This window comes from Schistocerca piceifrons, unplaced genomic scaffold (genome assembly GCF_021461385.2).
Source record: "Schistocerca piceifrons isolate TAMUIC-IGC-003096 unplaced genomic scaffold, iqSchPice1.1 HiC_scaffold_1718, whole genome shotgun sequence".
Classification (NCBI taxonomy): domain Eukaryota; kingdom Metazoa; phylum Arthropoda; class Insecta; order Orthoptera; family Acrididae; genus Schistocerca; species Schistocerca piceifrons.
In genome coordinates this window covers 519,823-532,555 of record NW_025727588.1, presented here as the reverse complement: position 1 = coordinate 532,555, position 12,733 = coordinate 519,823, and the positions used below count along the sequence as shown (strand labels likewise).

At 38.4% G+C, this 12,733-nt stretch overlaps 1 protein-coding gene across 1 annotated transcript in view; it reads left to right on the top strand.

Annotated features, from left to right (window-relative positions):
- Positions 1-12,476, top strand: part of LOC124737599 — a 74,820-nt gene extending 62,344 nt beyond the window's left edge. Inside the window, exon 4 of the mRNA XM_047248588.1 lies at positions 12,443-12,476. Coding sequence (XP_047104544.1) covers positions 12,443-12,476 — 34 coding nt within the window. The remainder of the gene's footprint in view (positions 1-12,442) is intronic.
- Positions 12,477-12,733: the final 257 nt, after the last annotated feature.

The window sequence follows — 12,733 nt, the reverse complement described above, 5'->3', positions numbered from 1 at the left end:
GGATACAGTAAACCTGGAGTGAAGCATCAGAATCTATAACTAGTGTCACAGGAATGGTTCAAATCATAGACAGTAACAAGAGTCAGACTTCTTTTACTTAAGTCGGCATTGTGCCATTTGTATTTAATTCCGATGCAATTTCTCTGTTTCATCGTCAATAAGAAGGTCCAAAGGATACAGTAAACCTGGAGTGAAACATCAGAGTCTGTAACTAGTGTCACAGGACTGGTTCAAAAATAGACAGTAAGAAGAGTCAGTCTTCTTGTACTTAATTCGGCATTGTGCCTTTTGTATTTAATTCCGATGCAATTTCTGTGTTTCATCGTCAATAAGAAGGTCAGAGGGATACAGTAAACCTGAATTGAAGCATCGGAATCCATAACTAGTGTCACAGGAATGGTTCAAACATAGTCAGTAAGAAGAGTCAGTCTTCTTGTACTAATGTTGGCATTATGCCTTTTGTGTTTAATTCCGATGCAATTTCTGTGTTTCATCGTCAATAAGAAGGTCCAAGGCATACAGTAAACCTGGAGTGAAGCATCGGAATCGATAACTAGTGTCTCAGGGACGGTTCAAAGCATAGACAGTAAGATGTGTCAGTATTCTTGTACTTAAGTCGGCATTGTGTTTTTGTATTTATTTCCGATGCAATTTCTGTGTTTCATCGTCACAAAGAAGGTCAGAGGGATACAGTAACCCTGAAGTTAAGCTTCGGAATCTATAAGTAGTGTCACAGGAATGGTCCAAAGCATAGTCAGTAAAAAGAGTCAGTCTTCTTGTAGTTAAGTCGGCATTGTGCCTTCTGTATGAATTCCGATGTAATTTCTGTGATTCATCGTCAATAAGAAGGTCCAAGGGATACAGTAAACCTGAAGTGAAGCATCGGAATCTATAACTAGTGTCACAGGAATGGTTCAAAACATAGACAGTAGGAAGAGTCAGTCTTCTAGTACTTAAGTCGGCATTGTGCCCTTTCAATTTAATTCCGATGCAATTTCTGTGTTTCATCGTCAATAAGACGGTCAGAAGGATACAGTAAACCTGAAGTGAAACATCGGAATCTATAACTAGTGTAACAGGAATGGTTCGAAACATAGACAGTTGGTAGAGTCAGTCTTCTTGTACTTAAGTCGGCATTGTGTCTTTTGTATTTAATTCCGATCCCATTTCTGTGTTTCATCGTCAATACGAAGGTCCAAGGGATACAGTAAACCTGAAGTGAAGCATCGGAATCTATAACTAGTGTCACAGGACTGGTTCAAAAATAGACAGTAAGAAGAGTCAGTCTTCTTGTACTTAATTCGGCATTGTGCCTTTTGTATTTAATTCCGATGCAATTTCTGTGTTTCATCGTCAATAAGAAGGTCAGAGGGATACAGTAAACCTTAAGTGAAGCATCGGAATCCATAACTAGTGTCACAGGAATGGTTCAAAACATAGTCCGTAAGAAGAGTCAGTCTTCTTGTACTTAAGTCGGCATTGTGCCTTTTGTATTTAATTCAGATGCATTTTCTGCGTTTCATCGTCAATGCGAAAGGTCCATGGTATACAGTAAACCAGAAGAGAAGCATCGGAATCTATAACTAGTGTCACAGGAATGGTTCAAAACATAGTCAGTAAAAGGAGTCAGTCTTCTTATACTTAAGTTGGCATTGTGCCTTTCCTATTTAATTCCGGTGCAATTTCTGTGTATCACCGGCAATAAGATGGTCAGAGGAATACAGTAAGCCTGAAATGAAGCATCGGATTCTATAACTAGTGTCACAGGAATGGTTCAAACATAGTCAGTAGGAAGAGTCAGTCTTCTTGCCTTAAGTCGGCATTGTGCCTCTTGTATTTAATTCCGATGCAATTTCTGTGTTTCATTGTCAATAAGAAGGTCCAAGGGATACAGTAAACCTGGAGTGAAGCATCAGAATCTATAACTAGTGTCACAGGAATGGTTCGAAACATAGACGGTAAGATGAGTCAGTCTTCTTGTACTTAAGTCGGCATTGTGCCTTTTGTATTTAATTCCGATGAAATTTCTGTGTTTCATCGTCAATAAGAAGGTCTAAGGGATACAGTAAACCTCAAGAGAAGCATCGGAATCTATAACTAGTATCACAGGAGAGGTTCAAAGCATAGTCAGTAGGAAGAGTCGGTCTTCATGTACTTAAGTCGGCATTGTGCCTTTTGTGTTTAATTCCGATGCAATTTCTATGTTTCATCGTCAGTAAGAAGGTCCAAGGTATACAGTAAACCTCAAGTGAAGCATCGGAATCTATAACTAGTGTCACAGGTATGGTTCAAAACGTAGTCAGTAAGAATAGTCAGTCTTCTTGTCCTTAAGTCATCATTATGCATTTTCTATTTAATTCTGATGTAATTTCTGTGTTTCATCGTCAATAAGAAGGCTAGGGGGATACAGCAAACCTAAAGTGAAGCATCGGAATCTATAACTAGTGTCACAGGAATGGTTCAAATCATAGTCAGTAAGAAGAGTCAGTCTTCTTGTCCTTAAGTCGGCATTGTGCCTCTTGTATTTAATTCCGATGCAATTTCTGTGTTTCATTGTCAATAAGAAGGTCCAAGGGATACAGTAAACCTGGAGTGAAGCATCAGAATCTATAACTAGTGTCACAGTAATGGTTCAAAATATAGACAGTAAGAAGAGTCAGTCTTCTTGTACTTAAGTCGGCATTGTGCCTTTTGTATTTAATTCCGATGCAATTTCTGTGTTTCATAAACAATAAGAAGGTCCTGGGAATACAGTAAACCTGAAGTGAAGCATCGGAATCTACAACTAGTGTCACAGGAATGGTTCAAAACTTAAACAGTAACAAGAGTCAGTCTTCGTGTACTTAAGTCGGCATTTTGCCTTTTGTAATTAATTCCGATGCAATTTCTGTGTTTCTTCGTCAATTAGAAGGTCCAAGGGATACAGTGAACCTGAAGTGAAGCATCGGAATCTGTAACTAGTGTCACAGGAGTGGTTCAAATCTTATTCAGTAAGAAGAGTCATTCTACTTTTACTTAAGGCTTCATTGTGCCTTTTCTATTTAATTCCGATGCAATTTCTGTGTTTCATCGACAATAAGACGGTCCAAGGGATACAGTAAAGCTGGAGTGAAGCATCGGAATCTATGACTAGTGTCAATGGAATGGTTCAAAACATAGACAGTAAGAGGAGTCAGTCTTCTTGTACTTAAGTCGGCATTGTGATTTTTGTATTTAATTACGGTGCAATTTCTGTGTTTCATCGTCAGTAAGAAGGTCCAAGGGATACAGTAAACCTGGACTGTAGCATCGAAATCTATAACTAGTGTCACAGGAATGGTTCAATACATAGACAGTAAGCAGAGTCAGTCTTCGTGTACTTATGTCGGCATTTTGCCTTTTGTATTTAATTCCGATGCAATTTCTGTGTTTCATCGTCAACAAGAAGGTCCAAGGGATACAGTAAACCTGAAGTGAAGCATCGGAATCTAAAACTAGTGTCACAGGAATGGTTCAAAACATAGTCAGTAAGAAGAGTCAGTCTTCTTGTACTTAAGTCTTCATTGTGCCTGTTCTATTTGATTCCGATGTAATTTCTGTGTTTCATCGTCAATAAGATGGTCCAAGAGATACAGTAAACCTGAAGTGAACCATCAGAATCTATAACTAGTGTCACAGGAATGGTTCAAAACATAGAAAGTAAGAAGAGTCAGTATTCTTGTACTTAAGTCGGCATTGTGCCTTTTGTATTTAATTCCGATGCAATTTCTGTGTTTCATCGTCAATAAGAAGGTCAGAGGGATACAGCAATCCTGAAGTGAAGCATCGGAATCTATAACTAGTGTCACAGGTATGGTTCAAAACGTAGTCAGTAAGAATAGTCAGTCTTCCTGTCCTTAAGTCATCATTATGCATTTTCTATTTAATTCTGATGTAATTTCTGTGTTTCATCGTCAATAAGAAGGTCCAAGGGATACAGTAAACCTGGAGTGAAGTATCAGAATCTATAACTAGTGTCACAGTAATGGTTCAAATCATAGACAGTAACAAGAGTCAGACTTCTTTTACTTAAGTCGGCATTGTGCCATTTGTATTTAATTCCGATGCAATTTCTCTGTTTCATCGTCAATAAGAAGGTCCAAAGGATACAGTAAACCTGGAGTGAAGCATCAGAGTCTATAACTAGTGTCACAGGACTGGTTCAAAAATAGACAGTAAGAAGAGTCAGTCTTCTTGTACTTAATTCGGCATTGTGCCTTTTGTATTTAATTCCGATGCAATTTCTGTGTTTCATCGTCAATACGAAGGTCAGAGGCATGCAGTAAACCTGAAGTGGAGCATCGGAATCCATAACTAGTGTCACAGGAATGGTTCAAAACATAGTCAGTAAGAAGAGTCAGTCTTCTTGTACTAATGTCGGCATTATGCCTTTTGTGTTTAATTCCGATGCAATTTCTGTGTTTCATCGTCAATAAGAAGGTCCAAGGCATACAGTAAACCTGGAGTGAAGCATCGGAATCGATAACTAGTGTCACAGGGACGGTTCAAAGCATAGACAGTAAGATGTGTCAGTATTCTTGTACTTAAGTCGGCATGGTGTTTTTGTATTTATTTCCGATGCAATTTCTGTGTTTCATCGTCACAAAGAAGGTCAGAGGGATACAGTAACCCTGAAGTTAAGCTTCGGAATCTATAAGTAGTGTCACAGGAATGGTCCAAAGCATAGTCAGTAAAAAGTGTCAGTCTTCTTGTAGTTAAGACGGCATTGTGCCTTCTGTATGAATTCCGATGTAATTTCTGTGATTCATCGTCAATAAGAAGGTCCAAGGGATACAGTAAACCTTAAGTGAAGCATCGGAATCTATAACTAGTGTCACAGGAATGGTTCAAAACATAGACAGTAGGAAGAGTCAGTCTTCTAGTACTTAAGTCGGCATTGTGCCCTTTCAATTTAATTCCGATGCAATTTCTGTGTTTCATCGTCAATAAGACGGTCAGAAGGATACAGTAAACCTGAAGTGAAGCATCGGAATCTATAACTAGTGTAACAGGAATGGTTCGAAACATAGACAGTTGGAAGAGTCAGTCTTCTTGTACTTAAGTCGGCATTGTGTCTTTTGTATTTAATTCCGATCCCATTTCTGTGCTTCATCGTCAATACGAAGGTCCAAGGGATACAGTAAACCTGAAGTGAAGCATCGGAATCTACAACTAGTGTCACAGGAATGGTTCAAAACCTAACAGTAAGAAGAGTCAGTCTTCATGTACTTAAGTCGGCATTGTGCCTTTTCTATTTATTTCCGATGCAATTTCTGTGTTTCATCGTCAATAGGAAGGTCAGAGGGATACAGTAAACCTGAAGTGAAGCATCGGAATCTATAACTAGTGTCACAGGAATGGTTCAAAACATAGTCAGTAAAAAGAGTCAGTCTTCTTATACTTAAGTTGGCATTGTGCCTTTCCTATTTAATTCCGGTGCAATTTCTGTGTATCACCGGCAATAAGATGGTCAGAGGAATACAGTAAGCCTGAAATGAAGCATCGGATTCTATAACTAGTGTCACAGGAATGGTTCAAACATAGTCAGTAAGAGGAGTCAGTCTTCTTGTACTTAAGACGGCATTGTGCCTTTTGTATTTAATTCCGATGCAATTTCTGTGTTTCATCGTCAATAAGAAGGCTAGGGGGATACAGCAAACCTAAAGTGAAGCATCGGAATCTATAACTAGTGTCACAGGAATGGTTCAAATCATAGTCAGTAAGAAGAGTCAGTCTTCTTGTCTTTAAGTCCGCATTGTGCCTCTTGTATTTATTTCCGATGCAATTTCTGTGTTTCATTGTCAATAAGAAGGTCCAAGGGATACAGTAAACCTGGAGTGAAGCATCAGAATCTATAACTAGTGTCACAGGAATGGTTCAAAATATAGACAGTAAGAAGAGTCAGTCTTCTTGTACTTAAGTCGGCATTGTGCCTTTTGTATTTAATTCCGATGCAATTTCTGTGTTTCATCGTCAATAAGATTATCCAAGGGAAACAGAAAACCTGAAGTGAAGAATCGGAATCTATAACTAGTGTCACAGGAATGTTTCAAATCATAGTCAGTAAGAAGAATCAGTCTTCTTGTCCTTAAGTCGGCATTGTGCCTTTTGTATTTAATTCCGAAGCAATTTCTGTGTTTCATCGGCAATAAGGTCAGAGGGATACAGTAAACCTGAAGTGAAGCATCGGAATCCAAAATTAGTGTCACAGGAATGGTTCAAACATAGACAGTAGGAGAGTCATTCTTCTTGTACTTAAGTCGGCATTGTGCCTTTTGTATTTTTATTCCGATGCAATTTCTGTGTTTCATCGTCAATGAGAAGGTCCAAGGTATACTGTAAACCTGAAGTGAAGCATCGGAATCTATAACTAGTGTCACAGGAATAGATCAAAGCATAGTCAGTAAGAAGAGTCAGTCTTCTTGCACTTAAGTCGGCATTGTGGCTTTTCTATTTAATTCCGACGCAATTTCTGTGTTTCATCGTCAATAAGAAGGGCCAAGGGATACAGTGAACCTGAAGTGAAGCATCGGAATCTATAACTAGTGTCACAGGAATGGTTCAAAACATAGACAGTAAGAAGAGTCAGTCTTCTTGTATTTAAGTCGACATTGTGCCTCTTCTATTTAATTCCGATGCAATTTCTGTGTTTCATCGTCAATAAGAAAGGTCCAAGGTATACAGTAAACCTGAAGTGAAGCATCGGATTCTATAACTAGTGTCACAGGAATGGATCAAAGCATAGTCAGTAAGAAGAGTCAGTCTTCTTGTACTTAAGTCGGCATTGTGCCTTTTCTATTTAATTCCGATGCAATTTCTGTGTTTCATCGTCAATAAGAAGGTCCAAGGGATACAATAAATCTGGAGTGTAGCATCGGAATCTATAACTAGTGTCACAGGAATGGTTCAAAACATAGACAGTAAGAAGAGTCAGTCTTCGTGTACTTAAGTCGGCATTTTGCCTTTTGTATTTAATTCCGATGCAATTTCTGTGTTTCATCGTCAATAAGAAGGGCCAAGGGATACAGTGAACCTGAAGTGAAGCATCGGAATCTATAACTAGTGTCACAGGAATGGTTCAAAACATAGACAGTAAGAAGAGTCAGTCTTCTTGTACTTAAGTCGACATTGTGTCTTTTCTATTTAATTCCGATGCAATTACTGTGTTTCATCGTCAATAAGAAGGTCAGAGGGATACAATAAACCTGAAGTAAAGCATCAGAATCTATAACTGGTGTCACAGGAATGGTTCAAAACATAGTCAGTAAGAACAGTCAGTCTTCTTGTCCTAAAGTTGGCATTGTGACTTTTGTACATAATTCCTATGCAATTTCTGTGTTTCATCGTCAATACGAAGGTCAGAGGGATACAGTAATCCTGAAGTGTAGCATCGGAATCTATAACTAGTGTCACAGGATTGGTTCAAAACATAATCAGTAAGAAGAGTCAGTCTTCTTGTCCTTAAGTCGGCATTGTGCCTTTTGTATTATATTCCGATGCAATTTCTGTGTTTCATCGTCAATAAGAATGTCGAAGGGAAACAGTAAACCTGAAGTGAAGCATCGGAATCCAAAACTAGTGTCACAGGAATGGTTCAAATCATAGACAGTAGGTAGAGTCAGTCTTCTTGTACTTAAGTCGGCATTGTGCCTTTTGTATTTAATTCAGATGCAATTTCTGTGTTTCATCGTCAATACGAAAGGTCCATGGTATACAGTAAATCTGAAGAGAAGCATCGGAATCTATAACTAGTGTCACAGGAATGGTTCAAAACCTAGTCAGTAAGAAGAGTCAGTCTTCTTGTACTTAAGTCGGCATTGTGCCTTTTCTATTTAATTCCGACGCAATATCTGTGTTTCATTGTCAATAAGAAGGACAGAGGGATACAATAAACCTGGAGTGAAGCATCGGAATCTATAACTAGTGTCACAGGAATGGTTCAAAACATAAACAGTAAGAAGAGTCAGTCTTCTTGTACTTAAGTCGACATTGTGCCTCTTCTATTTAATTCCGATGCAATTTCTGTGTTTCATCGTCAATAAGAAAGGTCCAAGGTATACAGTAAACCTGAAGTGAAGCATCGGAATCTATAACTAGTGTCACAGGAATGGATCAAAACATAGTCAGTAAGAAGAGTCAGTCTTCTTGTACTTAAGTCGGCATTTTGCCTTTTGTATTTAATTCCGATGCAATTTCTGTGTTTCATCGTCAATAAGAAGGGCCAAGGGATACAGTGAACCTGAAGTGAAGCATCGGAATCTATAACTAGTGTCACAGGAATGGTTTAAAGCATATTCAGTAAGAAGAGTCAGTCTTCTTTTACTTAAGTCTTCATTGTGCCTCTTCTATTTAATTCCGAAGCAATTTCTATGTTTCATCGTCAACAAGAAGGTCCAAGGGATACAGAAAGGCTGGAGTGAAGCATCGGTGTCTATAACTAGTGTCACAGAAATGGTTCAAACCATAGTCAGTAAGAAGAGTCAGTCTTCTTGTACTTAAGTCGGCATTGTGCCTTTTCTATTTAATTCCGATGCAATTTCTATGTTTCATCGTCAATAAGAAGGTCCAAGGGATACAGTAAACCTGGAGTGAAGCATCGGAATCCATAACTAGTGTCACAGGAATGGTTCAAACATAGACAGTAAGAAGAGTCAGTCTTCGTGTACTTAAGTCGGCATTGTGCCTTTTGTATTTAATTCCGATGCAATTTCTGTGTTTCATCGTCAATTAGAAGGTCCAAGGGATACAGTGAACCTGAAGTGAAGCATCGGAATCTATAACTAGTGTCACAGGAATGGTTCAAATCATAGACAGTAACAAGAGTCAGACTTCTTTTACTTAAGTCGGCATTGTGCCATTTGTATTTAATTCCCATGCAAGTTCTGTGTTTCATCGTCAATAAGAAGGTCCAAAGGATACAGTAAACCTGGAGTGAAGCATCGGAGTCTATAACTAGTGTCACAGGACTGGTTCAAAAATAGACAGTAAGAAGAGTCAGTCTTCTTGTACTTAATTCGGCATTGTGCCTTTTGTATTTAATTCCGATGCAATTTCTGTGTTTCATCGTCAATAAGAAGGTCAGAGGGATACAGTAAACCTGAAGTGAAGCATCGGAATCTATAACTAGTGTTACAGGAATGGTTCAAACATAGTCAGTAAGAAGAGTCAGTCTTCTTGTACTTAAGTCGGCATTGTGCCTTTTGTATTTAATTCCGATGCAATTTCTGTGTTTCATCGTCAATAAGATGGTCCAAGGCATACAGTAAACCTGGAGTGAAGCATCGGAATCGATAACTAGTGTCACAGGGACGGTTCAAAACATAGACAGTAAGATGTGTCAGTATTCTTGTACTTAAGTCGGCATTGTGATTTTGTATTTATTTCCGATGCAATTTCTGTGTCCATCGTCACTAAGAAGGTCAGAGGGATACAGTAATCCTGAAGTTAAGCTTCGAAATCTATATCTAGTGTCACAGGAATGGTTCAAAGCATAGTCAGTAAGAAGAGTCAGTCTTGTTGTAGTTAAGTCGGCATTGTTCCTTCTGTATGAATTAGGATGCAATTTCTGTGATTCATCGTCAATAAGAAGGTCCAAGGGATACAGTAAACCTGAAGTGAAGCATCGGAATCTATAACTAGTGTCACAGGAATGGTTCAAAACATAGACAGTAGGAAGAGTCAGTCTTCTAGTACTTAAGTCGGCATTGTGCCTTTTCAATTTAATTCCGATGCAATTTCTGTGTTTCATCGGCAATAAGACGGTCAGGGGGATACAGTAAACCTGAAGTGAAGCATCGGAATCTATAACTAGTGTAACAGGAATGGTTCAAAACATAGACAGTTGGAAGAGTCAGTCTTCTTGTACTTAAGTCGGCATTGTGCCTTTTGTATTTAATTCCGATGCAATTTCTGTGTTTCATATACAATAAAAAGGTCCTGGGAATACAGTAAACCTGAAGTGAAGCATCGGAATCTTCAACTAGTGTCACTGGAATGGTTCAAAATATAGACAGTAAGAAGAGTCAGTCTTCTTGTACTTAGGTCGGCATTGTGCCTTTTGTATTTAATTCCGATGCAATTTCTGTGTTTCATCGTCAATAAGATTATCCAAGGGAAACAAAAAACCTGAAGTGAAGCATCGGAATCTATACCTAGCGTCACAGGAATGGTTCAAAACATAGTCAGTAAGAAGAGTCAGTCTTCTTGTCCTTAAGTCGGCATATTGCCTTTTGTATTTAATTCCGATGCAATTTCTGTGTGTCATCGGCAATAAGGTCATAGGGATACAGTAAACCTGAAGTGAAGCATCGGAATCCAAAACTAGTGTCACAGGAATGGTTCAAACATAGACAGTAGAAGAGTCAGTCTTCTTGTACTTAAGTCGGCATTGTGCCTTTTCTATTTAATTCCGATGCAATTTCTGTGTTTCATCGTCAATAAGAAGGTCCAAGGGATACAGTAAACCTGGAGTGAAGCATCGGAATCTATAACTAGAGACACAGGAATGGTTCATAACATAGACAGTAAGAAGAGTCAGTCTTCTTGTACTTAAGTCGACATTGTGCCTTTTCTATTTAATTCCGATGCAATTTCTGTGTTTCATCGTCAATAAGAAGGTCAGAGGGATACAGTAAACCTGAAGAGAAGCTTCGGAATCTATAACTAGTGTCACAGAAATGGTTCAAAACGTAGACAGTAGAAGAGTCAGTCTTCTTGTACTTAAGTCGGCATTGTGCCTTTTGTATTTAATTCCGATGCAATTTCTGTGTTTCATCGTCAATAAGGTCAGGGGGATACAGTAAACCTGAAGTTAAGCATCGGAATCCAAAACTAGTGTCACAGGAATGGTTCAAATCATAGACAGTAGGAGGAGTCAGTCTTCCTGTACTTAAGTCGGAATTGTGCCTTTTGTATTTAATTCCGATGCAATTTCTGTGTTTCATCGTCAATACGAAAGGTCCAAGGTATACAGTATACCTGAAGTGAAGCATCGGAATCTATAACTTGTGATATTCGCTATTTTTTGCTTAATTAAAACAGCAAATTCAGCCAGAAGGCAAATACTTGTTTATAAAGAATGATTATATTATAATAAGGCGTCGCATGGCGACGGTGGAATTTTCTAGATAATGTAATTCGTCGTCTTTGGGCGGCAATATAAACAGAAAAGTACGGATGGATATGCGATCCTTCACTATTTTGTTCGCTGGAGAACAAATGAAGCCTTGAGCGCTAAGAAGACTTGTACTGTTTTTCTGAAGTAAGACGGACGCAGATTTGTGGCAGTCTGATCTAATTTTTACTAAATGTATAAAAACGTGTTATGTTTAAGTTTGAGTGAAGTGTAAAGAACTGTTATAACTTACCGTGACGACGCACGAGCGACTCAAAGAAGACAATGGCTATATAAAAGAGCGCTCAGTGGACATGATACGGACATAAAAATCTACCGTCATTGTAGTACTAAGCTTAAGGTACGAAATGTTTTAGTTTATAATAAATATTTGTTCTGGGAATACTGAATCATTTAGCAGTGCTCATTCCTATTATCTCCTCAGTATTATTTTCATTTTAATTATGCAGTTTGCTAATATTACAGACGCCAAGATCAGCAGTCTAATGTGCGTGTTACATTGATAAAAAGAAAACTGTTTTATCGTCTTCTTGCATCAGCTTTAATATCGAATTTCCCTTTTGTGTGATGTTACAGTTGTTTTTGCGCCCTTAAGAACTTTCTGGTCCCTTAGGAAATTGTTTTGTCATAACAATAACTTCACAACCGGGTATGATCGTATCTACGATCATGAAGTAATTAGAAAGACGATAACGCAATTTCTTAATCAATAGCACGCTAGTTGAGACTGCCTCAAGCCACGCGAAACTGCAAGTAGAAACTATTCACATCTCATAATGCAATATTTTATGACAATGGTCAATCCATGATTCTTACGCCAATTGCGATTGATAAAACAGTAAGCTAAATCTCAATTTCCAACTTTCCATTGAATAGCAACATCACTTCTATTTTGTAACATCACACTTGGCGCCCGAACAGGGACTTGACCAAAAATTAGTTCAAATTCTTGGAAAATTTTCTATGTGCTTGTGTTAATAAATGTTCTGTCGTTTCATGTACACATCGTCTCTCTGTGAGAATAACGGTCAATAATGCAGTTTAATTACCGAGAGAAAAGAAGAGAAAAGAGACGTGAATTTGCTGAGACAACATAGCGGTATTCAAGCCATCAAAAAGTAAGTCAGAATTTTGCATACGTAGTGTAGTGCTTCAGTAGCAACGTTGCTTTTCCAAGTCGATCCACATCCTTTCTATCTCCTTCCCGCTATAGAAAATCTGCTTTATTTTATCTTTCAAAGTAAAATTATTCGTAGTCTGATAATAGAAATTATTTTTCCCCATTGTTAGTATAGCTGGATTACATTTTCAACATGGTGGATAGTGTGTGCAATTTGCAGTGAAGAGCATCTTCATTCATTTGTCTGAAACGGTTAGGTTCCATCTTGTCTTCTCGCCAGATAGAATTTCATTTGTTGCTCACGCGAGAGTGGTGCTCTTAGCGGACTCACCACGTCACTGACAAACGACGAAAGCCTTGCGTAGCACCTGATTTACTGACGAAAATGGCAGATAGTAAACAGAGACAGGTGACAACAGGAGACGGGAGTGAAGACGTTAATAGTATTCCATACCCTTTAC